A 27,585-nucleotide genomic window follows, 5' to 3' on the forward strand; every position below is an offset into this window, starting at 1 on the left:
CCCAGACCCCAAGAAGGGTGCATCATTAGCATTATACCATTAAAGTAGAACATATGTGAGACAGAGAATATATAAGAGGATTCTGGAGCAGTGCAATTCTGACAAGCATGGCAGAGGAAATGTGAAGTTATGGGGCTGTTTATTGCTACCCACAACAAAATTACTATGGAGCTCTTGTGGGGTGAGCTGGTGGAGCTATAATGTTCTACATAGCTTATAACTACCATAGCACATAACCCCCCCCCCCCCACACACACACACACACATAACTTTAAGCACTAACCTCTAGAATAGCAAATGTTTGCAAAGCTGAAATTACTACAATGATATTATAGTCAGTGGTAAGAGGAACACTTATAGGACAGGACATAGCTGCTTTCTTCCAAAAACAGTGTCACCCCTATCCTCAGGTTGTGTGTGATATTACAACTCGGCTACATTCTCTTTGGTAGAATTGAGCTGCAAATTCATACACAAACTGGATAGCAAGCATGGCACTGTTTCTGGAGGAAAGTAGGTATGTTTTCCTTTTCTGGATAGCCCCCTAAACCTCTCACCAACTCATGACATTTATTTTTTGCTTGGGGACTCGAGTCTGCTTAACACCTAGTTAAAGCAGCTGGGGGCCACTGTAACACCAGTGGCAAAACTGACAGTGGCTTTACAGTGACCTTACTAAATGTCTTTAGTGGTACAGTGAATTGGATCAGTGGCTTGGCAGCCCAAGGCCTCTTCTAGGCTACTGTAACACGGTTTTTGAAACAGCTTTAACAACAGAGTGCCGAACTACTGCATTAAAAAAGTACTGCAATAATCTATTGGTCAATCAACTGATCAATTGGGTGATTGCTCATACAAGTCCTCTTGGAGACTTCATAAGTGTATACCATCCCATTTTTCTAATAAAAAAGGTTAAAAAAATTGAATAAAAATTATGCAACATGGTAATAATAAAAAATACGGCTCATGGATCAAAATATGAGCCCCCAGATTTTTAGACATAAAAAATTATATAGGGGTTTAGAAAATGGCAATTAAATTTTTTTAGGGTAGTAAAACATGCCAGAAACTATAAGCCACTGCTAGACAGCTCCATAGGGTATATTGATATATTGAACAGGAAACTTGATGGATATGTATGTACCCATATAGCCTAGACATTAAATCAGCTCTAAGCCATTGAATAGGTATTTGTCGTTTGACAGGAAGAGATATTGCTTGTATGTGGAAACTATTTTAGGTACAATGATGACTTTACAGTGTGAGGCTATGTTCACACAACGTAAGAGACCGGCCGAGTCACGGAACGGCCGGTCTCTGCACAGATCATCCCGGCCGGTACTTAAGTGACGTTGTGTGAACATAGCCTTAGGCTGCATTCACACATCTGTAGATTTTGCAGACCTATGAATGGTGAATGCATGCTATGGATTGTTTCCCCACCTGTCTTCATGTATCAATATCATTCCGAATATCATCACGGAACAGCCGGTCTCTGCACGGATCATCCAGGCCGGTACTTAAGTACCGGCTGGATGATATTTCCGGCCGCGGAGCTCTGATGCGGGCGCATCAGCGCGCGCCCGCATCAGAGCTTCCCATAGCACACAGTGAAGCGAGCAGCCGGAGCCGCTCGCTTCACTGTGTGAACTGACAGGTCTTTCTGCGGCCGAAATTTACTGAATTCTGGCCGCAGAAAACTGACATGTCAGTTATTTGCAGCGGCGTATGGGATCCCGGCCGGAGCGCATACGATGTGTGTTTGCGCCGGCCGGGATCCCATTGAAAGTAGGAATTGTTCCACCGCGGTAAAAGTACGGCCGTTGTTGCCATCGGCAACAACGGCCGTACTTTTACGTAGTGTAAACATAGCCTAAGGCTGGGTTTACACACAGTATATTTCAGGCAGTATTTGGTCCTCATGGCAACCAAAACCAGGAGTGGATTGAAAACACAGAAAGGCTCTGTTCACACAATGTTGAAATTGAGTGGATGGTCGCCATATAACGGTAAACAACTGCCATTATTTCAATACAACGGCCGTTGTTTTAAAATAACAGCAAATATTTGCCATTAAATGACGGCCATCCACTTAATTACAACATTATGTGGACAGAGCCTTTCTGTGCTTTCAATCCACTCCTGGTTTTGGTTGCTATGAGGACCTGACATGAGGAATACTGCCTTAAATATACGGTGTGTGAACCCAGCCTCAATATGTTATAATAAGCCTTTGTTTTCAGTAAGTAAACTAACATGCTGTTATACTGTATATATTTCCTAACATAGGCCATTGAGAGCTTTGCTCAAGTTGTGAAAACTACAGCCCAGAACTTACAGACATTTGGAACCAGCCTGGCAGAGACTGAACTCCCCAATGATGTTATATGCACAGAGGAGCTTCTCTTGACACATACAGAACATCAGAACAAGCTGAAAGTAGGTGCTGCACATCCAGCATGATCAGTCTGTTTAAAGGGTTGCTTGTTTTATAGAGGTATTTTACTACTATATTAACATCTTTGACGCAACTCTTGTCAGGAGACTATTCTTTTCTGCGTACAGCCTGCCAAACTTACTGCACAATTTTTCTACAGAGCCATAAAGGAATATAACTCAAGGTTCATTCTATTAATGAGGGGAGCAGTCTATTCACCTCTCCCAACTGATGATGCCTGCCTACTATCATGAATACGTACCAGTTCTGAGATTGTTTGCTTTAATAGAAATCCTGAAAAGCGAGGATATGACAAGCTGTAGTGTAACGGCTGCTGGATGTTGTAAACTGTGCAACACTTGAAATGAATCATACACAAAATTTGTAATTCTATTCATACATACACATACAGTGGTCATGGTTTTTCTTTACTAAAGATTTGTTTGTAGCTAATGCTGTTGGATGTGGTGAATGGAAAAGTAACATGGTCTCAACTATGGAGCTGTCAGATGAAATTATAAAATGGTTATAACATTCCATCAAGATGGAAATGCAACACAGAATGTGGCAAAAGATGTTGGTTGTTGCACGTCAGTTCAAGCAGAATTCAAGTCCTATTGACTTCTATAGGATTCCTCATTCACAATGTTCATTTTTTACGGGCGGAATTTCGAGTGGATTCCGTGTGCATTTTGATGTGGAATCTGCCTGAAATTCCATGCGTATTCCTCATTGTGAACATACCCTTAATGGGTGAGTTCTGCCGGCGAATCCCGTCTTGCTCAGTGTCAGACCGCATCTCTATTGGAGAGGCGCGTGAGCCCTCCCATAGAGATACGGTCTGACACTGAGCAAGGAATTCCGCCCCATTCGCTCAGTGTGAACATACTCTAAATGTAGAAAAGCAAAACAGAAACCTGCACTTATACCTAAGCAAAAGAAAGCAAGGAGAAAGTAGGCTAAAATGATGTCATCGAGGAGCATTGAGGATTGGATGAAAATTATATGATGAATCACCAATCTACATTGGACAATAGGATGATGCTGGAACAATAGTCTGATGCAATTCAAATCAAACATAAGGATGACTGTCTGAAAAAATTATTTCCCTACTCCTGTATGCTATGTGAAATCATGTCAGATAAAGGATCAGGCTGCACACTGCTCCCTGCTGTATCTCGGGGTGAGACCTGGTGGGAGTTGATGACATCTCAAAAGTTACTCCAAATGACAGCAATGCTTTAATGGTAAACTGAGAGCATGTACATGCTTATGCAGTATGTATGCTGACAGTTATGAGGTCATCACTAGAGATGAGCAAACCTGCCGAGGTGCGGGTTTGTATGAACCTGAACTCTCGGCGTCTGATTCCCGCTGTCTGCAGCCTCCGTGAAAAGGGTGGATACAGCCGGAGGACGGCCTGGAAAACTGGGATACAGCCATAGCCATAGGCTGTATCCCAGTTTTCCAGGTGGTCCTCCGGCTGTATCCACCCTCTTCACAGAGGCTGCAGACAGCGGGAATCAGACGCCCTGAGTTCAGGTTCATACAAACCCGAACCTCGGCAGGTTCACTCATCTCTAGTTATCACTACCTTTATATATATTCTCTGTTCTGTTCCCAGTGACAGTGTCACAGAGGGGTTTCTGTGACACTGCTTGCAGTCCTGCTCCCTGAATACCGCTCCATCACCAGGATGCCCCTGTCTCCTCACAAAAAAATTGACAATAGGCTCATCTACAGCTATGCTGAAACTCTTCTGGCTGTTAATCCTTCTCTGAGGAAGCAAGGAGGGCCTGTTGACAGAGTGGTATTTAGTGAGAGAGGGGCAAGGACAAGCAGTGTCATATATAAATATATATATATATATATATATATATACATATATATATATCCGAACCCGAACTTTCGGCATTGGATTAGCGGTGGCTGCTGAAGTTGGATAAAGCCCTAAGGCTATGTGGAAAACATGGATATAGTCATTGGCTGTATCCATGTTTTCCAGACAACCTTAGAGCTTTATCCAACTTCAGCAGCCGCCACTAATCAAATGCCGATCGTTCAGGTTCGGATGGACTCGAACCCGAACCCGGTTCGCTCATCTCTAATGCTTATAGCTATTTATACATGCATATACGTGCTGTCAGTTTCCCTTTAGGTATTGCAACTTTTTCATTACACAGTCCAAAAATACTGGTAAAACTATGACATTCTGTACCGATAAAACCCTTATTACAAAATTCATAAATAAACATAAAAGAGACAGTGTCTGATCCAGTTAGTCCATTCTGGGAGTCCGCGAAAACATGGATATGGCCTACGGCCTTAGGGCTGCATCCAACTTCTTTAACCACCGGTAATCAAATGCCGCATACTCATCTCTAAAACCATAATAAACCTACACTTTAAGGCCATGTTCTCACAATGTAAATATAAGGGCAGAACACCAATATTTGCCGTTATTATTACATTGTGGGAACATAGCCTAAATATGCTCGCAGTGGTTTCTGTGATCCATGCCACTTAGGACCTTTCCTGCTTTATGGATATTTCCTTTAACCTGGAATAAAGAGTATGTTGTATGGTATTACCTGGCTTCACTCCCATACAGTCATCCTCCTGTCCTGTGGATAATGTCCTCGCTGGTAAGAAGAAGACAGGGGCAGCATTCGGTGTGGACACCTCTGTAAGCTTTGTAAGCATGAAACATTCTGAATATTCATGTTAGGTAACCAGGTCCCATAGGGAGTAAAAGAAAGGTTAGATCTAAAACTAAAGCTTTGCTCCAGTTAAAAGAAAGACTAACTAGACTGCAGCACATGTATGGGAAGTCAAATGTCATCTTAGGGTATATTCACATGTAGTGTATCTACTGTGGATTTGATGCTATCTTCAGTTATTTACTTTTACACATCAAATCAGCAGCAGATATTATGTGTGAATATACCCTAAGGGTAGCTTCACACGCATTGCCGAGTTCTGCAAATCTGCTGCGATACCTGGTACTGTCATTTTCTATGGCTTTACATCCTCAAAGCAGATTTTTCATTCCACTGCGAGAGAGCAAAGCCCCTTCCCATTTAACCCACTGCTGCCTGGCTAATACCTTACTTGCGTGCGCTCCCACTTGCTTCTCAGGCTCCCTGCGCCCTGGCATCCCGCTCAGCCAATCAGTGGCTGTGACAGGACAGCGCACTGATTGGCTGAGTCGGATGTCAGGTAGCTGGGAGCCTAAGAAGCACAAAGGAGCACAAACAGGTAAGGTATTAGCTCAGCAGAGACGGGTTAAGTAGGAAGGGGCTTTGCCCTCTCGCAGTTGAATGAAAAATGCGCTACAAAGATGTAAGGCCATAAAACATGAAAGTATCGGGTATTACACCAGAATTAGCTGTGGAACTCACAGCGTTAAATCTGCTGTAATCAGGTACGTGTGAAGCCACACTAAAGAAAAATACCTTGCTGGCCATTAGAAGAGAGAATGGATATGACCTATAATAATCTATATGCAATAAGTTGCTTTGATTAGCTTTGTGAGGGTATGTGCACACTGAGTAATTCTGACGGAAACGCAGTTGCGGAATTCTTTCATCCTTCCAAAGAATGAACTTGCTAATTCTTAGGACGGATGAAAGAATCCGCCTGTGCATAGAATGGAGCCTATGACATGGGCGGAGATGCGAGCGGAAGCGAGCTGAGAATTCCGTGACAGAGTTTCCGTCAGAATTACTCAGTGTGCACATACCATTGCTAAAGAGTGCCAGGGATGCTTCCAGGAGGTAAGTAGCAAGACTTGTATTTCAGTGTATACCAATAATTGTGTTTTTTAGGTAATGGTTTCACTTATGTATTAACTTATTAAGTAAAATAAAAATACAAATAAATTTAAATTTTAATACATAAAGAGAAGTTAGTCCTCAATTCACCTTTTCCCCTTTTTCTCAGTGGAGCCCTTCCAGTGAACATTAGATGCATGCTGCTGTTTTTTGTAGTGAAATACAGAGACAATGGGGGAGATTTATCAAACTGGTGTAAAATAGTATTGTCTTAGTTGCCCATAGCAGCCAATCAGATTCCACTTTTCATTCATCACAGGTCCTTTGGAAAATGAAAGGTGGAATCTGATTGGTTACTAGGGGCAACTAAGGCAATTCTACTTTTACACCAGTTGGATAAATGTACCCCAATGTGTGGGTGAAAAACAACACAAGTAACCTCTTTATAACTGCTTGCTATTTATCTTCCAGGATGATTTAAAGCTAGCAGTGCAACAAGGTGGGACTCTGCTCTCATGTATAAAGGAGCCAGTGTCCAAAGACCCGAGCTGCAAACTGACGCCGGATGAGCTGGAAAATATGGCTACTGTTGAAAGGTTTGTACAGTGCACACAGGCCTTATGAATCCTGTTCAGTTTAATAGTAAAATGAAAAATCTGTGTGTGTATGGAAGATGGATAACAGTTACCTATTTGTAGGGCTTACATGTGGAGTAGTGCATAGTAGCTGTACTTCAGAAAGTATGTATATGATCTGTGTTTTCTTGTGCCAGAGATCGGTCACTATAGTTCACTATAGTTTAGGTAAATGATGGGGAACCTTCGGCCCTGTTGCTAAACTACAATTCCCATCATGCCTGAACAGCCAAAGTAAATGCTTTATCTGTCCAGGCATGATGGGAATTGTAGTTGTGCAACAGGTGGAGGGCCGAAGGTTCCCCATCCCTGCTTTAGATTTCTTATTAAGTATTAGGATCTGCAAAAACAAAGCTATAATTAAATACTATGTAATTTATAGAGATCTCTCAAGTGGCGTAGGACTTTTAAGACACTACTGTGTCTAAGACATAGGAAATGTATATGTAAAGTATAAGCAAGCCCTCTACCTTTATTCTTTACAGGATAGGGGATAATAAGGTCTGATACTTGAGACTAGAGATGATCGAGCCAGCCGAGGTTTGGGTTCTTACAATCCTGAAATCTCAGCTTCCTATTCCTGTTTTCTGCCTGCTCCATGGAGTGGATGGATACAGCCATAGGTCATAGGCTGTATCCCAGTTTTCCAGGCGGTCCTCAGGCTGTATCCACTTTCTTCATGGAGCGGGCAGACAGCTGGAATCAGAAACCTATAGTTCAGTTTTGTACAAACCTAAACCTCGGCTGGCTCGCTCATCTTTACTTGGTAGTGTTCATGAGAATGGAAGTGAGAGTTCCTCTGGAATTAATAGAATATGCATAGAGAGTGAGCGCTGACCATAGACACTTAGGGGGTGATTTATCAAAGAGTGTAACATTTAGACCGGTGCAAACTGCCCACAGCAACCAGTTAGAGTTCCTCTTTCATTTTACCAGAGCTGTAAGCTGAGCTGTGATTGGTTGCTGTGGGCAGTTTGCACCAGTCTAAATTTTACACCCTTTGAGAAATCTCCCCCTTAGTGTGCTTCATTCATTCTAGAGACAATTTTCTCCATATTCTTGTGATAGGCAAAAGAGTAAATGTTTTAAGTGTTTTCTATTTGAGTTGTGCATCTGCTTAGAGATTCTTTTCCCATTTTCTCACCAGGTTACTGGCTCAATTGGATGAAACTGAAAAAGCTTTCAATCAGTTTTGGAGCCGCCATCATCTGAAGTTAGAGCAGTGCTTGCAGCTGCGACACTTTGAGCATGACTTCAGAGAGGTATTTAAAATAGTTTTACTTCATCTTTTCTAAAAATATAGGTACTTCATCTTTTCTATAGATAAAGTGTGCACGCTACATATATGCAATACAGCAGCATATGACAGGATGCAAAGATTTAAAGAGAAATGAACACAAAGGACTTTAACCTGCTGTTATGTTCCCATATTGTTGGGGACGCTGAGAATGAAGAAAAATTTCTTACCTTCATCCTCAGCACTGTGTTTGTGTAATCTTCAGTTTAATAAATATGTAAATTCAGTGCACCGATCTGCCCTTCCTCATGAATATTGCACTGCAAAGTGCAGCAATATTCATTAGGAGGGGTCAGGCTGTATTTGTGCACTGAGGGCAGTAGTCCCACCCCAGTTCACCATCCCAACCACTTTATTTACATATTAATTCAACTGAAGATTTAACTAAAGAGGCACTGAGGATGAAAATAAGAAAACTATCTTCCATCACACGGTCCTGTATGCTATGGAAACATAATAGCAAGCTAGGGGAATATTCCACGGAGTGATAATTGCTCCGTGGAATAGAGACAACGATCAGCCGATGATCGTGTGATCGGCTGATCGTTTATTTAGGTGAAAACCTAAAATCATCGGTCACTGACCACGCATCGCTAAGTGGAATAGTGGTGCGTGGCTGGCAACAGATGATTTCATAAGACAGCATACATTAACTACTATGCTGCAGGACTTCTCCTCCACTTCTCACCAGGTCCCGCGCTCAGCAGCAGCTTCGGAGCGGCCTGTCTGAGCTGACAACCTGCTTAGCCAATCACTGGCCAGGACCACCACGGCCAGAGATTGGCTGAGCGGCCTGTCAGCTCAGACATGTCGCTCCGAAGCTACTGCTGCGCGCGGGACCCGCTGAGAAGTGGAGGAGAAGTCCTGAAGCATAGTAGTTAATGTATGCTAAACAAGGGCTGCAAGGACATCGGTAACGGCAGCCCTTGCTAAACGATTATCGGGCCGTGAAATAGGCCCAGTAAACGAGCGCCGATCTAGCAGATCGGTGCTCGTTTACATTGTTGATCGGGCCCTTATCGGCCCGTGGAATAGGACCCTTAGAGTCTATTAACTTACTTTTACTTACCCTTTAAATAGATCATCAAGGAAATGGCATTCTTTCTGAATATGTGGTACGCAGCCTCCACACCTCATGTTTTGTACAGGTCATAAAAAAGGTTAAGGGGCTGGTTTAGCTATGCGTCTCTCATCTCTTACAATCGTAAAAGTTTCACTGTTTTTTATAACTTTCAAAATCTAAATCAATAGTAAATGTGATATAAAGCAAGTTTGCAATATACATTTATTATTTTTGTTGTTGTTATCATGCTGTAAAACAGCTGAACTTACCAGAAATCCAAAGCGACAAGGTTTGTTTAATACCAGCATTATATGGGGACAAAGTTGAGGAGATTACAACTCAAGCAAGTTAAAAGGTGACTGACATTGTCTACCTCACACTTTTAAAAACTTCTGAAGACAACCTAGATTTTTGCGTTCAGTATTTTTTCTAAGAAATCACACTGTTGATTTAGTATTTCCAGAGGAATTAAGGATATTTCCATTGTTTCCTTCATTGCCTTGCTAATACTTGGACTTGTTATATTGTGGTGAGGCCACACTTCCTCATTGACAATTGCAAACAAACAGCTCAGAAAGGTAGGCTACTGGCCCTATTCCACCGGACGATTATCGTTCGCATAATCGTTAGCGATTAACGATCTCAAACGACCGCTATTGCGAAAGACCTGAAAATGTTCACTCATTTCCATTAAACGATAATTGTTACTTATGATTTGCGATCGTTTTTGCTTCGCTATTTCTTTGCTATTGCGTTCGTATCTACTGCGAACGACCGAGCAACGTCTTATTCAATGCGAACGATTGCAAACGTTTTGCGAACGAGCAACGATAAAAATAGCTCCAGGTCTTATAAAGCGATCAACGATTTCTCGTTCGGTCGTTAATCGTTAACTGCATTTCAACCGAACGATTATTATTTAGATTCAAACGATTTACCGATAATCTGAACGATAATCGTCCGGTGGAATAGGGCCCTAAGCCCCATAGAGAACTCTCCAATTACTTCTGTCCATCATTGTGTATATGAGTAAATGTCATGAAGTCAGAGTGGGCGTGTGATCTGTCACAGCAGTTGTCGGGCTATTTCCTATGCTATTTGTAATGTGTTGCTGAAATAACTAATGAGTAATTTCTACCCATCTTATACAAGGACAAAAAGGGCTTCTTATTTAGTAAGTATGTATACAGGGCAGAACGATTTCATTGTGTCCCTGAGTTTTAAAAAAATATTTTAAAGACCAGAATACTGTATGTGTTGGATAAAAAAAAATGGCAAATCACTGCACTTCTTAACTGGTGGTAACAGTAAAATTTTGGACATGAAAGATCACCTCCTTTTTGCATTTTCTTGAATGAATGGAAGCGCTGCTTAGTAAACAGGTAAATATCATAATTAGTTAAAGGCCTCCCCAAGAAAGATTTTTTCCCCTCCCATCCTAAGCATCATAAGAGAGCAGTGGATAGATTTATTGCCGTTAAATGGATTAGTACAGACATCCTGCAGTTTTGCAACCTTAGTCCAGCAGCTGGAGGCTGATGTGTTACCGTTTTGTAATTGGTCTGTGTACATCAAGTGTGCAACTTTCAGTTACCAAATAGTAACTGATAAAAACAGGGAAGGAAACTCGATGGACACATACATAACTGAAATATTAGCACTGGTACTAGTAGCTTGGCAGCTGTATTTCTAATGCTTATATTCAGCATTTCTCTTGGAGCCCTTGAAGCAAGTTTACTGTTCATAAAATGATTGTATTTATCTAACTTGATAGTTAGCACCTACACATATAAAACTGTGCATTTATTCTGCAGCACTGTTGTATAGCTGTTACTCTGTTAATATTTATGTTGCTTATTTAATATCAACATATATTGACATCGTCATTGGTCACTTCGGCTCCCATAGCACCACACTATCCAATATTCTTATAATAGACACACACTAGTTTAATAGGAAGCATACTAATCTACCGGGGCCTCATTCACTCATCTGCAAAAATGTGTCTGATTGTGGATTCGCAATTACGGACAAATTTATATCCCATTGGTTTCCCTGTGCCTATTTACATAGGCAGATCTGTGCAACATAAAAAAAGGACATGTCCTAGTGTGGAATGGACACACCAATAGAAATCTATGTGATCCATGTGTTTGTGTAAAACATATGGATCTGTAATTCTAGCTAGTGCCATCATTTTGACCATTGCTCCTTTCCACCTTTTACCCATCGGTGAAAAATACAGACTATACAGATGAAACTTATGCTGCGTTTACACAAAACGATAATTTGGCTGAACGTACAATTAACGATGTCGGAGTAACGATTTTTTTTTCATAACGGTCAGCATTTAGATGGTACGATATATCGTACGGAAATTCGTTTTGCGATCGTTTTGCGTTTGCTTAAGCCTATCTCACACATTGGTTAAATCGGCGAACAACTGTTTACACGGAACGATCTGCGATTTTTTTTGCGAACGACGAACAACAATTTTAGAACATGTAAGATCAAAATGAACGATTTCTCGTTCGTCGTTTGATCGTTCGCAGCGTTTACACGTACGATTATCGTTCGAATTCGATCGTTATCGTGCGGGCTTATCTTTTTAGCAAGTGGGAAACAAAGGGGAAGCGAGCACTAAACTTACAGGTCATAGTTCGATTACCTCGCATTATTGTAGCATAAATATACGGTCTTAAGTCTTTGGAGTGCAGAAGGTAAAGTACCTAAGAAAGTCATACAAACATAGAAAGAGCATACAAACTCCATGCACAGTTCGGAACGGGGGCTGGGGACTCTAGGTCCGCAGAATTTTTTGATTTTGCAATGATAAGAAAACCTACGTCAGCTCAGAGCTGGCGTAGGTTTCCCTGCGTGCGCTCAGGATTTGTGTAGAGGCCTCTACATAAATTTGCATACTGTCTGCTCTGCAGGAACATTTTTAAGCCCGGCGCAAAAAAGCCGGACTTAATAAATGTCCCCCATCCCCATTGACTTGATGTTATGTACTCAGGATGTTGACATTTATGCAGACACTGATTTAGGTGTCTATGAAAGGACTAAACAGAGGAGCAGGAACTCTGCAAGGGCTGTATACGGGTGTGTTCACACGAAGTAAAAGCATAGGAATTCTACCTCCTGCCTCCTGAGTGTGTCAACTCCTAATCAGTGTTAACATATCCTAATACTACAAAGCCATGTTTGCTTGCGGAGACTTTTAGAGACTATCCAACTAGTCGGATGAATGGTAGATGAATGGTAGTTTATATACTGTACTGGTGAAATAGTTTATTACTAGCAAATAATAAATCTGTCCTGGGTTATATTTATTAGGATGTGCATGTGAATGTTTACTTGAAACTACAAAGCAATGAGTATGCATGTGTGTGACCCCCTAAGTGAGCAATGTTGTTTCCTGTATACCAGTTTGATTAATGAGTAAAGTAAACACCTAGGCTGTCTAGTCTATCCTTATATTATTTCCTTTCTTATTATTACCTTAGCATGGATATATGTTTATCCCAGAAATGCTTTAAGGGGTACTCCGGTGGAAAAAATAGTTTTCAAATCAACTGATGCCAGAAAGTTATACAGATTTGTAAATTACCTCTATTTATAAAGTAATTATCAGCTGCTGTAAGTCCTGCAAAAAGTGGTGTATTCTCTCCAGTCTGACACAGTGCTCTCTGTTCAGAGCAGGAGAGCTTTTCTATGGGTATTTGCTAGACCAGCGCTTCTCAAACTGTGAGGCGCGCCTCACTGGTGAGGCGCAGCTGACAGTCTGGTGAGGCGCAGGGTCCCGGTCTGTGCCTGACATCGGCACACAGCAGGGACTCCGGGATTTATGACCTTCTGTTTAAATCAGGGCTTCTCAACCTGCGGTACGTGTACCCCAGGGGGTACAGGCCGCTGTTTGAGGGGGTACGCGGGGAGGTGGGGGGAAAAAATTACTTTTGTTTTGGGTGCCGGGACACTGCTATCACACAGCAGTGTCCCGGCACCTATCACTGCCGCTGCCCTCACATCCTTCCCCCAGCAGCAGCTCAGCAGTGTTCTGTGGGGTTACGGAACTTGGTGAGGCTGCTAGGGGAAGGATGCAGTCGGAGGATCGGGGGCTCAGGGAGGCTATGCGGCAGCCGGGGGAGTCCTGGGCAGGCGGATAGGAGATGCGGCAGCGGCAGGCTGATGTCCCTGCAGGCGGCCGCCGAAACAGCACGGCCACAAGGAAAGTCAGTGGCTAAGGGGGCTGTGGTGTGTGCGAGGCTACCCCACCCACGGCTCCTGCAGCGGATTGTGGACAGGGGGATGGGGTGCCCACCTGCTGCCGCCGCTTCCCCCACGTTCAGGCAGTGGATTGTGGACCGGGGGATGGGGCGCCCCACGTGCTACGGCTGACGCTGCTGCCGGTGGAAGTGTGGTGCCACATCTGCCGGTCCACAATCCACTGCTGCAGGAGCCTCCGGCAGGGTAGCCGCGCGCACCACTACCCCCTCGCTGACCTTACCGAAAGCTGGCCAGACCCCTCTCAGTAATAGCACACCCCCCTCTCCCCACTCCAAATCCACCCCTCCACCTCTTCTCTACCCCCTCTTTACCCCCATCATCTCCTCTGTACCCCCATCATCTCCTCTCTCCCCCTCCTCCCTCCCCCATCACCTCCTTTGTACCCCCATCATCTCCTCTCTCCCCTTCATTTCCTCTGTACCCCCCTCATTTCCTCGCTCCCCCTCCTCTGTACCCCATCATCTCCTCTACCCCATCATCTCCTCTGTACCCCCATCATCTCCTCTCTCCCCCTCCTCTCTACCCCCATAATCTCCTCTCTCCCCCGTCACCTCCTCTGTACCCCCATCATCTCCTCTCTCCCCCTCATTTCCTCTGTACCCCCCTCATTTCCTCTCTCCCCCTCCTCTGTACCCCATCATCTCCTCTACCCCATCATCTCCTCTGTACCCCCATCATCTCCTCTCTCCCCCTCCTCTCTCCCCCGTCACCTCCTCTGTACCCCCGTCATCTCCTCTCTCCCCCTCATTTCCTCTGTACCCCCCACATCTCCTCTCTCCCCCTCCTCTGTACCCCATCATCTCCTGTGTACCCCCATCATCTCCTCTCTCCCCCTCCTCTCTACCCCCATAATCTCCTCTGTACCCCCATCATCTCCTCTCTCCCCCTCCTCTCTCCCCCATCATCTCCTCTGTACCCCCATCATCTCCTCTCTCCCCCTCATTTCCTCTGTACCCCCACATCTCCTCTCTCCCCCTCCTCTGTACCCCATCATCTCCTCTACCCCTATCATCTCCTCTGTACCCCTATCATCTCCTTTCTTCCCCCTTTACTTCCTCTCTCCATCTCCCCCTTTACCTCCTCTCTCCCCCTCACCTCCATAACCTTTCCCCCATCACCTCCTCTTTCCCTCCTCCTCTATCCCCCTCACCCCCTCTTGTCCTCTTCCCATCACCAACTCTTTGCCTTTTCTCTCTCCCTCACCCCCTTTACCTCCGCTCTCTCTTCATCTCCCCCTTTACCTCCTCTCTCCCCATTACCTCCTCTTTCCATCCTTCTGTCTCCCCCTCACCCCTTTTACCTCCTCTCTCCCTCCCCCCTCTATCCTCCTCTCCCCCATAACCTCCTCTTTCCTCCCCCCTTTACCCCCTTCACCTCATCTACCCCCTTTACCTCCTCTCTCTTCCTCTCTCCCCCTCTTTCCTTCTCTCCCCCCTCTGTCCCCCTCGGACCTCACTCTGCACACCAGGCCTGGACGTGATTTTTCCAGTGGCTCAGAAGCTGGAGAAGAGAGGAAGACCCGCTCTCTGCCCAGATTAGGAGAGTATGACTTTTTGTGTTATGGTGGTGGTGGGGGGAGTGGAACGGTGGATATTGCTATGGGGGCACAGCAGGGGGCATTTACTATGGGGACATAGCGGGAAACATTATTACTATATGGGGACACAGCAGGAGACATTATTACTATATGGAGGACACAGCAGGGGACATTATTACTATATGGAGGGCACAGCAGGGGACATTATTACTATATAACGGTATAGCAGCAGGCATTATTATTGTATGAGTGTCAAAGCTGTGGCATTATTAGTATATGGGGAAAAGCAGGGGGTCTTACGCACAGGGGGCAACCTACATACCTAATCTGGGGGATTTAACTGTTTGCTGGGCACTATTGGGGTTATTAACTGTTTGTGGGGCTCTAGTGGGGGAATTTACTATTTGTAAGGCATTATTGAAGGTATTAACTACTATATGGGAGCTATTATGGGAATACCTACTACTTTGACAGTGCCAGGAACACTGCACATCACTCTGACAGTGTCAGGAATGCCAAATGTACAGAAATGGGGTAAGGAGGGGAGCTACCACAGGAAGAGGAGGTTAAGAGTAGAATCATGCTAGCATGTGTGTGTGTGTAAGCTGCCAGGTGCGTTATGGAGAAAGAAATGCTGCATTGTGGGGCTGGTATACAGGTGGAGCACTATGTGGTGATGGGTCACTGCAGGTGGAGCAGTATGTATTTTCTGCACTGTGCTGGTGGTTTACTAAAGGTGAAGCAACATTTATTTCTGCACTTTGGTGTTGTTTTGACACTGCTCTGGGATATTATGTGCACTACATGGCGCTATCTGGCGCTTCATAGTTGTATATGTTTGTTGGTGAGGCCCGAGCATCAACATGGATTGCCGGGTGAGGCCCGAGAACAAAAAGTTTGAGAAGCACTGTGCTAGACAGTTCCTGTCACAGACAGAGGTGGCAGCACCGTGTCAGACTGGAAAGAAAACACCACATCCTACAGTCATGGCCAAAAGTTTTGAGAATGATACAAATATTAATTTTTACAAAGTCTACTGCTTCAGTTTTTAAAATGGCAATTTGCATATACTCCAGAATGTTATAAAGAGTGATCAGCTTAACAGCAATTACTTGCAAAGTCAATATTTGCCTAGAAAATGAACTTTATCCCCAAAACACATTTCAACATCATTGCAGCCCTGCCTTAAAAGGATCAGCTAACATCGTTTCAGTGATTGCTCCATTAACACAGGTGTGGGTGTTGATGAGGACAGGGCTGAAGATCAATCTGTCATGATTAAGTAAGAATGACACCACTGGACACTTTAAAAGGAGGCTGGTGCTTGGCATCATTGTTTCTCTTCTGTTAACCATGGTTATCTCTAAAGAAACATGTGCAGTCATCATTGCACTGCACAAAAATGGCCTAACAGGGAAGAGTATCGCAGCTAGAAAGATTGCACCTCAGTCAACAATCTATCGCATCATCAAGAACTTCAAGGAGAGAGGTTTTATTGTTGCCAAAAAGGCTCCAGGGCTTCCAAGAAAGACCAGCAAGCGCCAGAACCGTCTCTTAAAAGTGTTTCAGCTGCGGGATCGGGCTACCAGCAGTGCAGAGCTTGCTCAGGAATGGGAGCAGGCAGGTGTGAGTGCATCTGCAGGCACTGTGAGGCGGAGACTCTTGGAGCAAGGCCTGGTGTCAAGGAGGGCAGCAAAGAAGCCACTTCTCTCCAGAAAAAACATCAGGGACAGACTGATATTCTGCAAAAGGTACAGGGAGTTGCCTGCTGAGGACTGATGTAAAGTCCTTTTCTCTGATGAATCCCATTTCCGATTGTTTGGGACATCTGGAAAACAGCTTATTCGGAGAAGACGAGGTGAGCGCTACCACCAGTCTTGTCTCATGCCAACTGTAAAGCATCCTGAAACCATTCATGTGTGGGGTTACTTCTCAGCCAAGGGAATCGGCTCTCACACTTGGTACCAGAATGTCCTCCAAGAGCAACTTCTCCCAACCGTCCAAGAGCAGTTTGGCGATCAACAATGCCTTTTCCAGCATGATGGAGCACCTTGCCATAAAGCAAAGGTGATAACTAAATGGCTCAGGGAATAAAACATAGAGATTTTGGGTCCATGGCCTGGAAACTCCCCAGATCTTAATCCCATTGAGAATCATTGGTCAATCATCAAGAGACGGGTGGACAAACAAAAACCAACAAATTCTGACAAAATGCAAACATTGATTGTGCAAGAATCGACTGCTATCAGTCAGGATTTGGTCCAGAAGTTAATTGAGAGCGTGTCAGGGAGAATTGCAGAGGTCCTGAAGAAGAAGGGTCAACACTGCAAATATTGACTTGCTGCATTAACTCATTCTAACTGTCAATATAAGCTCATAATATAATTGCAATTATATTTCTGTATGTGATAAAAACATCTGACAAACACACATAAAAACCAGAGGGCATCAGATCATGTGAAAATATAATATTTGTGTCATTCTCAAAACTTTTGGCCATGACTGTACAGGGCATAAAGCAGCTTATAAGTAATGGGAGTTGAGATTTATAAATACAATTCATTTACTGTATCTGTATAACTTTCTGTCACCAGTTGATTTGAAAAAAAATAAATAAAAATTTCACCAGAGTAAATTCTGTTATTGTAGATTTACCAACCAGATCTGCTGGAAGTTGGTTTTAAGCATCTACTACTCTTTCATACATAAGTGTTATTTTCTCATGTTTCTTCTGATCTTTCCCCCAACTATCCTCAGATTGTGCCCCCTTGTTCTTGTGTTTAGTTTCTTATTAAAAACACTTCCCTCTTGAACCTTATTTAGTCCTTTAACATATTTTAAGGTTCCGATCATACCTTTCCCTTTTTCCACCAGACTATACAGATTAAGGCTGGGTTCACACTATGTATATTTGAGGCTGTATTTGGTCCTCATGTCAGGTCCTCATAGCAACCAAAACCAGGAGTGGATTGAAAACACAGAAAGGATCTGTTCACACAATGTTGAAATTGAGTGGATGGCCGCCATATAACAGTAAATAACGGCCATTATTTCAATACCACAGCCGTTGTTTTAAAATAACAGCAAATATTTGCCATTAAATGATGGCCATCCACTCAATTACAACATTATGTGAACATAGCCTTTCTGTGTTATTAATCCACTCCTGGTTTTGGTTGCTATACAGCCTCACAAATACAGCCTCAAATATACATAGTGTGAACCCAGCCTTAGGGGCAAATGTATCAATGTGTTTGCACTCTTTCTTTTTTGCTAATTCAGATTTTTTTTCGCACAGTGTGTTTTTTGTGCAACGTTTATCAAAGGCAAAGTAGTTAAAGTACATTTGTATAGTTTACGCTACATTTGCTATCCCTCTGTGTTTGGTTTCAAATAAGCTACCTTTTTTTGATAAATTTTTTATGTCAAAACTTTTAATTTTGGGGAAATAATTATGCAGCAGTACTCCACTGCTACACTAGCGTAGTTTTTAGCTATGCTGTTTTAGGCAAAAATTGCACAAGAATTATAAAGTCACTTGGGCCTAATGATGATTTTTCACAACTTACGTACCAACTGCTCAAAATAAAAAGTGATACAGATGATACATTTCCCCCTTTAGAGATACTTACGTCCTGATATGTTTAATACTTGAGACTTTCTACTATTTTTGTAGCCAGTCTATGCACCTGTTCTAGTCTATCAATATCTTTTTGCCGGTGAGGTCTCCAGAACTGGACACACAATTTCATATGTGCTTTCACGATAGCTCCTGAACCATATTTAAGCCATTAACATATTTAAAGGTTTACATCATGTCACCTTTTTCCCTTCTTTTCCTACAGACTATACAGATTAAGATTCTTAAAGGGGTTATCCAGGCTTAGAAAAAGGTGGCCATTTTCTTCCACAAACAGCACCACTCATGTCCTTAGTTTGGGTGTGCTTTTACAGTTCAGTTCCATTTAAGTGAATGGAGCTGAATTGCAATATGTTCATAACAAAGAAAAGGAGAAAAAATTTCCTCTTTGGATATGATTAGCTTTCCCTATCACCTGGCTGCACTGGTGATTCAGTTTGAGGCTGTCAGAAATCACAAACCCTAAATCCTTCTCTTTTGAAGTCTCTGCCAACAGGGAACAAATAATACATTACTTAGATAGAGAAGGCCTTTTCCCCAAGAGCATTATATTACATTTAAAGACATTAAACTGCAGTTTCCATTATTCTGACCACTTAACTAGTAATTTAATCATTTTCTATATTACAGGATTTGATAAATGACTAATTTAGCATGCTCACATCTATTCAGACACATATTTTGTTATTTGTATGCTCACTACCACATTTTTGTCGCATCAGATCCATTTGTTTCAAATTACCGGATTTAGTCTAAAAGTGACTATGTTCATCCCTAAGTGTAAACCGTTTTTTGCAGTAATCAAAAGCATGCCCACCTGTGCTTTTGAGTCCCACAAAAAAAATTATACCCTTAGAAAATGACCAAATATAGTCACTTCTAGGCTGCGTTCTCACAATATTGAGGCTGGGTTCACACTATGTATATTTGAGGCTGTATTTGTGAGGCTGTATAGCAACCAAAACCAGGAGTGGATTGAAAACACAGAAAGGCTCTGTTCACATAATGTTGTAATTGAGTGGATGGCCATCATTTAATGGCAAATATTTGCTGTTATTTTAAAACAACGGCTGTGGTATTGAAATAATGGCCGTTATTTACTGTTATATGGCGGCCATCCACTCAATTTCAACATTGTGTGAACAGATCCTTTCTGTGTTTTCAATCCACTCCTGGTTTTGGTTGCTATGAGGACCTGACATGAGGACCAAATACTGCCTGAAATATACATAGTGTGAACCCAGCCTTAACTGTAAACGAATGGAAAAACTGCTGAAAAAACAGCTGGAAAAACTCTATGGGAACATAGCCTCAATCAAGCAAACAGCTGAAAATAAGGCCATATTCACACTGGGTAAGAACAATGACCGCTGTCTTACATGTTCACCCGGCTGATACTGGCCAGATGAACATCATTTGATTTTAATTCTTCAGGTCTAGGCCCTTAGGCTACGTTCACACTACGTATATTTCAGTCAGTATATGTATATTTCAGTCAGTATATTTCAGTCAGTATTGCAACCAAAACCAGGAGTGGATTAAAAACACAGAAAGGCTCTGTTCACACAATGTTGAAATTGAGTGGATGGCCGCCATTTAATGGCAAATATTTGCTGTTATTTTAAAACAACGGCTGTTATATTGAAATAATGGCAGTTATTTACTCTTATATGGCAGCCATCCACTCAATTTCAACATTTTGTGAATAGATCCTTTCTGTGTTTTTAATCCACTCCTGGTTTTGGTTGCAATACTGACTGAAATATACTGACTGAAATATACGTAGTGTGAACGCAGCCTGGGGCTGGGTTCACACTATGTATATTTGAGGCTGTATTTGGTCCTCATGTCAGGTCCTCATAGCAACGAAAACCAGGAGTGGATTGAAAACACAGAAAGGCTCTGTCCACACAATGTTGAAATTGAGTGGATGGCCGCCATATAACGGTAAATAACTTCCATTATTTCAATACAACAGCCGTTGTTATAAAATAACAGCACATATTTGCCAATAAATGACGGCCATCCACTCAATTACAACATTATGTGAACAGAGCCTTTCTGTGTTTCCAATCCACTCTTTGTTTTGGTTGCTATACAGCCTCAAACATGCAGCCTCAAATATACGTAGTGTGAACATAGCCTTAGGCTGCATTTGGTCTACTGAAATGAATAGATCTGGCTCAGATCTGGCTACCCTGTGGTATTGGCATATTGTTTTATACAACAAAAAGTGTGTCAGAGTAGGTGACATACCCTGATAAAAATACTTAGAAAGCCAAACAAAGAGCATTTTGGTCTGAAAGTATCCATTATACCGTGTCAAAGTTATTGCCTGTAGAATAATAAATTTCAGTTGCTAAATACCAAATACTAAATTCCATAGTTTTTAAGTAATATTTAGTATGAACAATCAAAAACATTCAGACTATCACCTATTTCTGTGAAAAAAGTTCAGAATTCAAAATGGCATACCATATCATGATTTCTTCTCTGCTGAATGTCTACATAGCCAATAGAAAGATACTGTACATTTATATGCTTCTGTATGAAGGCATATGGGAGCATTGTAAAGCCCTAAGCACTTCTGTGAGAGCTCTAATACTTAATAATACAGTACAAAGTGAAAAGTGAATTAAGGAATCCATCTAGTGTATGTAATACTGGTGTGCCAGTGTTCTAGAACCTTGGAACATAATATTTCATGACTATAAGATATAATCAGCATTATCTGTCCTTTCTCCACAGCTGAAGCTTACCCTGGATGCCCTGATGGATACTCAAGCCTCCTTTACAGACATAGGAGACAGTGTGTCAAGAGTAGAGCAACTTCTTAAAGAGTTAAAGCAACAGGAGGAGAAGGGGCAGGTAAGGATTTGTAAGAAACATTGCAGAGTATTAGAAAAGGGCCATAATGTGAACCCACAATTATATATTGAGTTGGAAGACAAAATTTCACAAGCAGCATTCAAGAACAACTTTCACCTTATCTCATATGGGCCTATGCCCCCTGTCTATAGGTCTCTCCTTCATGAGGTCTCTCCTTCTATTTTGTACCAACTTTGCTACTTTATGTAAGGTATCTTATAGTAAGTGACAAATCTGCATGCTCCCTACATGCTACATTATTCTGATGAACTTTACAAAAAAAGATATTTCTATGGCTCTTCTAAGGCTCTGAATTAATGTACTTTTTGAGTTCATGTTCAGCAGGTGTTTGTGATGGACTGTGTGGTTTGCTAGAATATAACGCTTACATTACACTTGACCATCTGGAATTTGACCTGCTCATTGATCCATCAAACATACATGTAAAATTGCTTTAATTTAAAATTGCAAAGCTGTTGCAGAACATCTAATTTCACTGCAGACTATTGTACAAGCAGTGAGGTTGCAGCACCCTCTGCATTCACACCCTGTCTGCTCTATAGCATGATTCAGCACAAGGCAGCATGCTGTAAATACATTTCACTATCCCTAAATGTCCCAATGGATCTGTGTATATATAATGCGGTTATAGTCTCATTTAGACACAATTTTCTGATAGCAAAGTAACCCTTTAATGGTCCTAGGGACAAATAGACCACATGAGTTGTATAATTGAAGAGTAAAAAAACATATATTTTCACCTAGTTATACAATTAGAATATCAAAACGTCTGCATTTCCTGTGGAATGGATACATTTAGAATTTTTACCCTACATTAGGTGGAAAATTCAAGGGCATTCATTAAAGACTTAAACACAGCCTGGTTAATAATGTTTTCCTCTACTTTGTCTTATGTCTAGTTTATGTTATTTTTCAATGTATTAATACCACAAAATGGACATCTTTGTAGGTATATGTTTATAGGCATCCTGTGATTGTCTCCAGTATCCTGTTTACATACACATAATTAGTTCTCCCTATGGTCAGTATATGTTCCTACATATCCTGTCATTGTATCATGGTATGTTCTCTAAATACACCTAATTATCTCCCCTATAATCACTATAATTACTTTTGGTTTTGTTGTCATCTTTCGTTGTAGAAACATTTGGGACTGGTTCTTTACATCAGTGTATATTGTCATAAATACGTAAAAGACAAAAATGACATTTGGCATTCCAGCTTTGGCCTCTAGGGTAGACACAGCACTGTTCTAACCCCTGCCTAATATTCAACAGGACATGTAACAGTTTGTCTGTATGGGAAGCTGTGCCTAGTATGGCAGATGGGTTTTAGTGAAGTGAGTGGACAAGTCACTGGGTGTAAAATGAAGGGTCCTTTCTTTGTGCTGATCATGATGGTGGTCGGGTCCACATCAATACAACATTTTATTTTGGGCATGCAAGTTCTATTTTTCTGTCTAGATAAAAATGTTTTTAGAATTTATTTGTGGGGCATAACAGCATAGTCTACCACACTTTCGTTTCTGACAAATAAAACTTTAGAATGGCATAAAGCATATCAAACTTAGTCATGAGTAGACTACATGTGAAATATTGATTCTTTTGGCATGGCGCAGTATGCATTAGAATACATTTTGACAGCATCCTGGTGTATACTGGTGCTGTATATAGCCAAAACGAGCTGAGAACAGTCCTATGCAGAGTGTGACATAATAATACAGCATAAGGCTGGGTTCACACTATGTATATTTGAGGCTGTATTTGTGAGGCTGTATAGCAACCAAAACCAGGAGTGGATTGAAAACACAGAAAGGCTCTGTTCACATAATGTTGTAATTGAGTGGATGGCCGTCATTTAATGGCAAATTTTTGCTGTTATTTTAAAACAACGGCTGTTATATTGAAATAATGGCAGTTATTTACCGTTATATGACGGCCATCCACTCAATTTCAACATTATGTGAACAGATCCTTTCTGTGTTTTCAATCCACTCCTGGTTTTGGTTGCTATGAGGACCTGACTTGAGGACCAAATACTGCCTGAAATATACAGTGTGTGAACCCAGCCTAGTACTGTATATGTAGTATGAATATTATTTGATGTATTGCAGCTATGTGCTGGCAAGGATTGCCACTGAAAAAAGCACATTTGTAGCATATACCTGTGACAATATAAAAGTACATAAAAAAAAGCAAACATTTATAGTTTTCCTTCAGTTATGTTCAGTTATCTTGGTTTATTACTAGGGTATACTGGAGAAAGCCCAGCTACACGCTCTTCATGGAGACCAGCTGATACAAAATAACCACTATGCTATAGATTCTATTAGACCAAAATGCATAGAGCTGAGGCGCATATGTGATGACTTCACTAATGAAACCAAGAAAAAATATGACATCCTGGGAAAATCATTGGAGCTACACCAACAACTCGACAAGGTAAGCCATCTGATTATTTTATCCAAGTTGGATATTCTACGTTCCTGCAGTTGACATAGTTGATGCGATTTCTTTAACCACAGCAAGGATTGTATCAAAACACGACAGCAAACACTATACTTTTGATTTTGTCCTCAAAATGGTTTTGAGGACAAATGCTCTATGATGTAAAGCTTTGCATTTCTATTGTCTACTTTGTGTGTTCAGCTCTCCAATGTCAAATCTAGTAGAGTCTATGCAGTCTATGTAGTCCTCTATGAGCTACAATATCTGGGCTTCAGGCTGATACATATTACCTACACTCATACATTGTAGTTTCTGTATCAGTATATGAGAAAGAAATTGGTCACTAAAAACTCCTAAGAAGTATTAGGCCCATATTTATGTACAAAAATATAAAATTATGCCCCATTTCTATTTGCAAAAAAAAAAAAAAAAAAAAAACAGCCCCAAAGTGTGATGCTGCCTCCACAATACCTTTTGGAATTATGGGCAAAAAGTTCAGCCTTGGTTTCATCATCCTCTCGCCTTTCATTTCCCTCCTGGTGTCCAAAGCATTGGGGGAGTAGGTAAAGGAAGAGGAAGATAAGGAGGTTTAATATTGACGGTAGAGCAGAAAGTGTCCAGATCAGTAAACAATTTCAAAGAGGCAGCGCGCCCATTCTTGGAGGCAGTGAGAGCGAATGGAAATCCCCATCAGTACGCAATGCTGTACTTGCGCACTAGATCTAGGAGGGACGTCAGATGTCAATGCTTCTGAAGTGTAATCCAAGAAAGATGAAGTGCAATCCAAGAAGGATGCCAAGCTAACTGGTCTGTAATTACTGGCCTCTTCTCTACTACCTTTCATATGGATGGGTATAGCTTTTCTTCAATAATCAGGAACATCGCCTGTTAGTAGGGATTGGTTATACAGATCAGTCAGGGGGGCAGCAATCAGAGTTCTTTATAACTCAGGGGGTGGACACCATCACTATTCAAATTTAAGGCCATGTTCACACAACGTATATTTTGAATTAATCACGGCCGTGAATAATTCAAAATATGCATTGCGCTGAAATCGGTGGAATCGCCGATGAAGTGAGATCCCCAACGGCCACAAGAAAAACTGACTTGTCTGTTTATTGAATAGCGGCTGCACAGAACCATCAGTTCACACAATTGACAGTGCTGCTGTGATTGTGTGCAATGGTGAATTGGAACACGAATCTTCCCGCATCCCAATTCAACATAAGTGAAGTTCATCCGTCCGGTACTACAGTACCGGCCGTTCTGTGACACGGTTGGGTCACAGAACGGCCGGTGTTTTACACTGTATGAACCCGGCCTAAACAGGCAAGTTTCCATAAAAGATCATCTCTGAGAACACTGGGTTCGAACCTCCCTGAAAACAATAGTAGTAGTAGCTATTTAAATGGTCAGCAACCTTATCTCCCCCATATCTCCATCAATCAATGCATTGTCCCCATTACTTATTTTAGTAATGCTGCAGTTTTTCTTCTCCTTCCTGTCACTTATATATCTGAAGAAGGGTTTATCCCCCTCATCTGATTTGGCCATTTCTTCCTCTTTTGAAGCTCTAGCAGCATTTATAATCTGTTTGGGCTCCTTCTGTATACTTTTATGTCTCTCTGTCAGCTATACTTCCAGTCTCTTTATACCTCCTATAGGATTTCTTTAGTACAAGTCACATGATTCTAGTCCTATTGTAGAATTAGGGGAAAATGCCAGAGAAAAAGGTCAATATGCATAAAGACATGACATGCTAACCCTGCTATGCCAATGTTTCTTGGATAAAATAGCCAATGTACAGGCTGCTGTAATTTAACAAAACTACAAACCCCAAACCCAAAAACATACTGCAGGTATTGTGTTTAATGTTTCCCCATTGACTCTTAACAAACATCTGGCCACAGCGTTGTTGACCCAAAAAATCCTGTGCACCAGTTTTGGTGTTTTTATTGTTTTTTCTTTGGGAAAAAGTCCATCCTTATGCTTATTTTATTTATTTTACCACAGTCCTTGCATCTTTTGTAAACCATAATGGCCAAAGTCAACTAGTCCCACAAATACAGATTTGTAAATTGCTTCTATTTAAAAATCTCAAATCTTCCAGTACTTATCACCTGCTGTATGTCCTGCATGAAGTGGAGTGGTCTTTCCAGTGTGACAGGGTGTCCCCTGCTGCCACCTCTGTACATGTCAGGAACTGTCCAGAGCAGGAGAGGGTTTCTATGGGGATGTGCTTCTTCTCTGGATTGTTTCTGTCACAGACAGCAATAGCAGCAGAGAGCACTGTGTCACACTGGAAAGCACTGTGACTACTGCGTGCGAACCTATCCTTACACTTTACATCAGTTTAGGATTTACTTCAGATCTTGAAGGGAACCAGTCAGCATGATTATGCGGATATGTATAGATCTACTGTGCAGCTCGCGGAGCCTACCATCTTTACAAAGGGGAAAAAGATGTTGCCACTAACAGGTCTCTCTGCTTGTCAATCATCGCTGCACTGCGCCCTGACAGGCAGAGAGCTGTGACTAGTCACTGGCGGCTCCCAGCCCAGATAAATGGTTTCTGCCCCTCTCCCGGCCTCACATGGCATAATAAAACATCTTTTTCCGCTTTGCAAGCTACTGCTGCAGCCGCCGCCGGTATGCTCTGTACTCTGCTGCTGGGAACCTTTGCTGCTGTGCTGATTGCTTCCCGTTAAGAACTGCATTAAAACCTGCAGTGTTTGAACATGGCTTACAGCCAAATACGGGAACATGTTAAATGTTGTTTTGTCATATTCTATTACTTCTGGAGAGATATTGGTTACACCTGCATTCTGCTCTAATTTGTCACAGGCTAACCAGTGGTGTGAAGATGGAATCTATCTGCTGGCCTCCCAAGCTGTGGATAAATGTCAGTCGCAGGATGGCGCCGAGTCCGCTTTACGAGACATTGAGAAATTCATTGGTAGTTCAAGGGTGCACCAGCTGTCCAATCCTACTGATTTTTATCACAAGTATGAAGTCATACTTACTGCTGAAATAAAGGTAAGAAGAACTTCTGTTTCTTATTAGGTATGGTACATATTGTTTGTGCAATCCTAAAATTTAGACTTATTGACTTTCTAGGATCTAATTCTTTATTAACCCTTGTCTGTACAATGATGTACAGTTGTGTTGTGGTGCCGGTAAGGGGTAAGAGAGGGGTCACAACATGACTGAGCCAGATGAAGTGAGCCAGCCTCGCGTAACGAGAGTCGCTGACTCCTCACACAGCCCTATAGTCAAAAAAATAAAAGCATTATAAGGATCAGAATCAAATGATTTTAAACACATTTTTTTAATGTTCACACAATGTACTTTTTTTGCTAAGAATGGCCGTTGTGTAAATTGAAAGCAACAGCCATTCTTTTCTTAACCTCTTAATAACACAGGACTAGAGATGATTGAACAGCGCCGAAGTTCAGGTTTGTACGAAACTGAACCGTCGGCATTTGACTCCCACTGCCTTTCCGTTCCATGGGGAAGGGGGGGACAGCCCGAGTACCTCCTGGAAAACAGGGATACAGCCTAGGTAATAGGCTGTATCCCTG

General features: G+C 42.0%; 1 protein-coding gene across 8 annotated transcripts in view; it reads left to right on the top strand.

Moving 5' to 3' along the window:
• Positions 1-27,585, top strand: part of MCF2L2 (MCF.2 cell line derived transforming sequence-like 2) — a 304,091-nt gene that overhangs the window by 147,726 nt on the left and 128,780 nt on the right. For all 8 annotated transcript variants that reach the window (XM_069975109.1, XM_069975111.1, XM_069975106.1 and 5 more), the window contains exons 7-12: positions 2,290-2,439; positions 6,682-6,806; positions 7,993-8,107; positions 21,418-21,537; positions 23,808-23,999; positions 26,849-27,040. In XM_069975109.1, the coding sequence (XP_069831210.1) occupies positions 2,290-2,439; positions 6,682-6,806; positions 7,993-8,107; positions 21,418-21,537; positions 23,808-23,999; positions 26,849-27,040 (894 nt within the window). The remainder of the gene's footprint in view (positions 1-2,289; positions 2,440-6,681; positions 6,807-7,992; positions 8,108-21,417; positions 21,538-23,807; positions 24,000-26,848; positions 27,041-27,585) is intronic.

Source organism: Dendropsophus ebraccatus, chromosome 6, assembly GCF_027789765.1.
Source record: "Dendropsophus ebraccatus isolate aDenEbr1 chromosome 6, aDenEbr1.pat, whole genome shotgun sequence".
Lineage (NCBI taxonomy): Eukaryota > Metazoa > Chordata > Amphibia > Anura > Hylidae > Dendropsophus > Dendropsophus ebraccatus.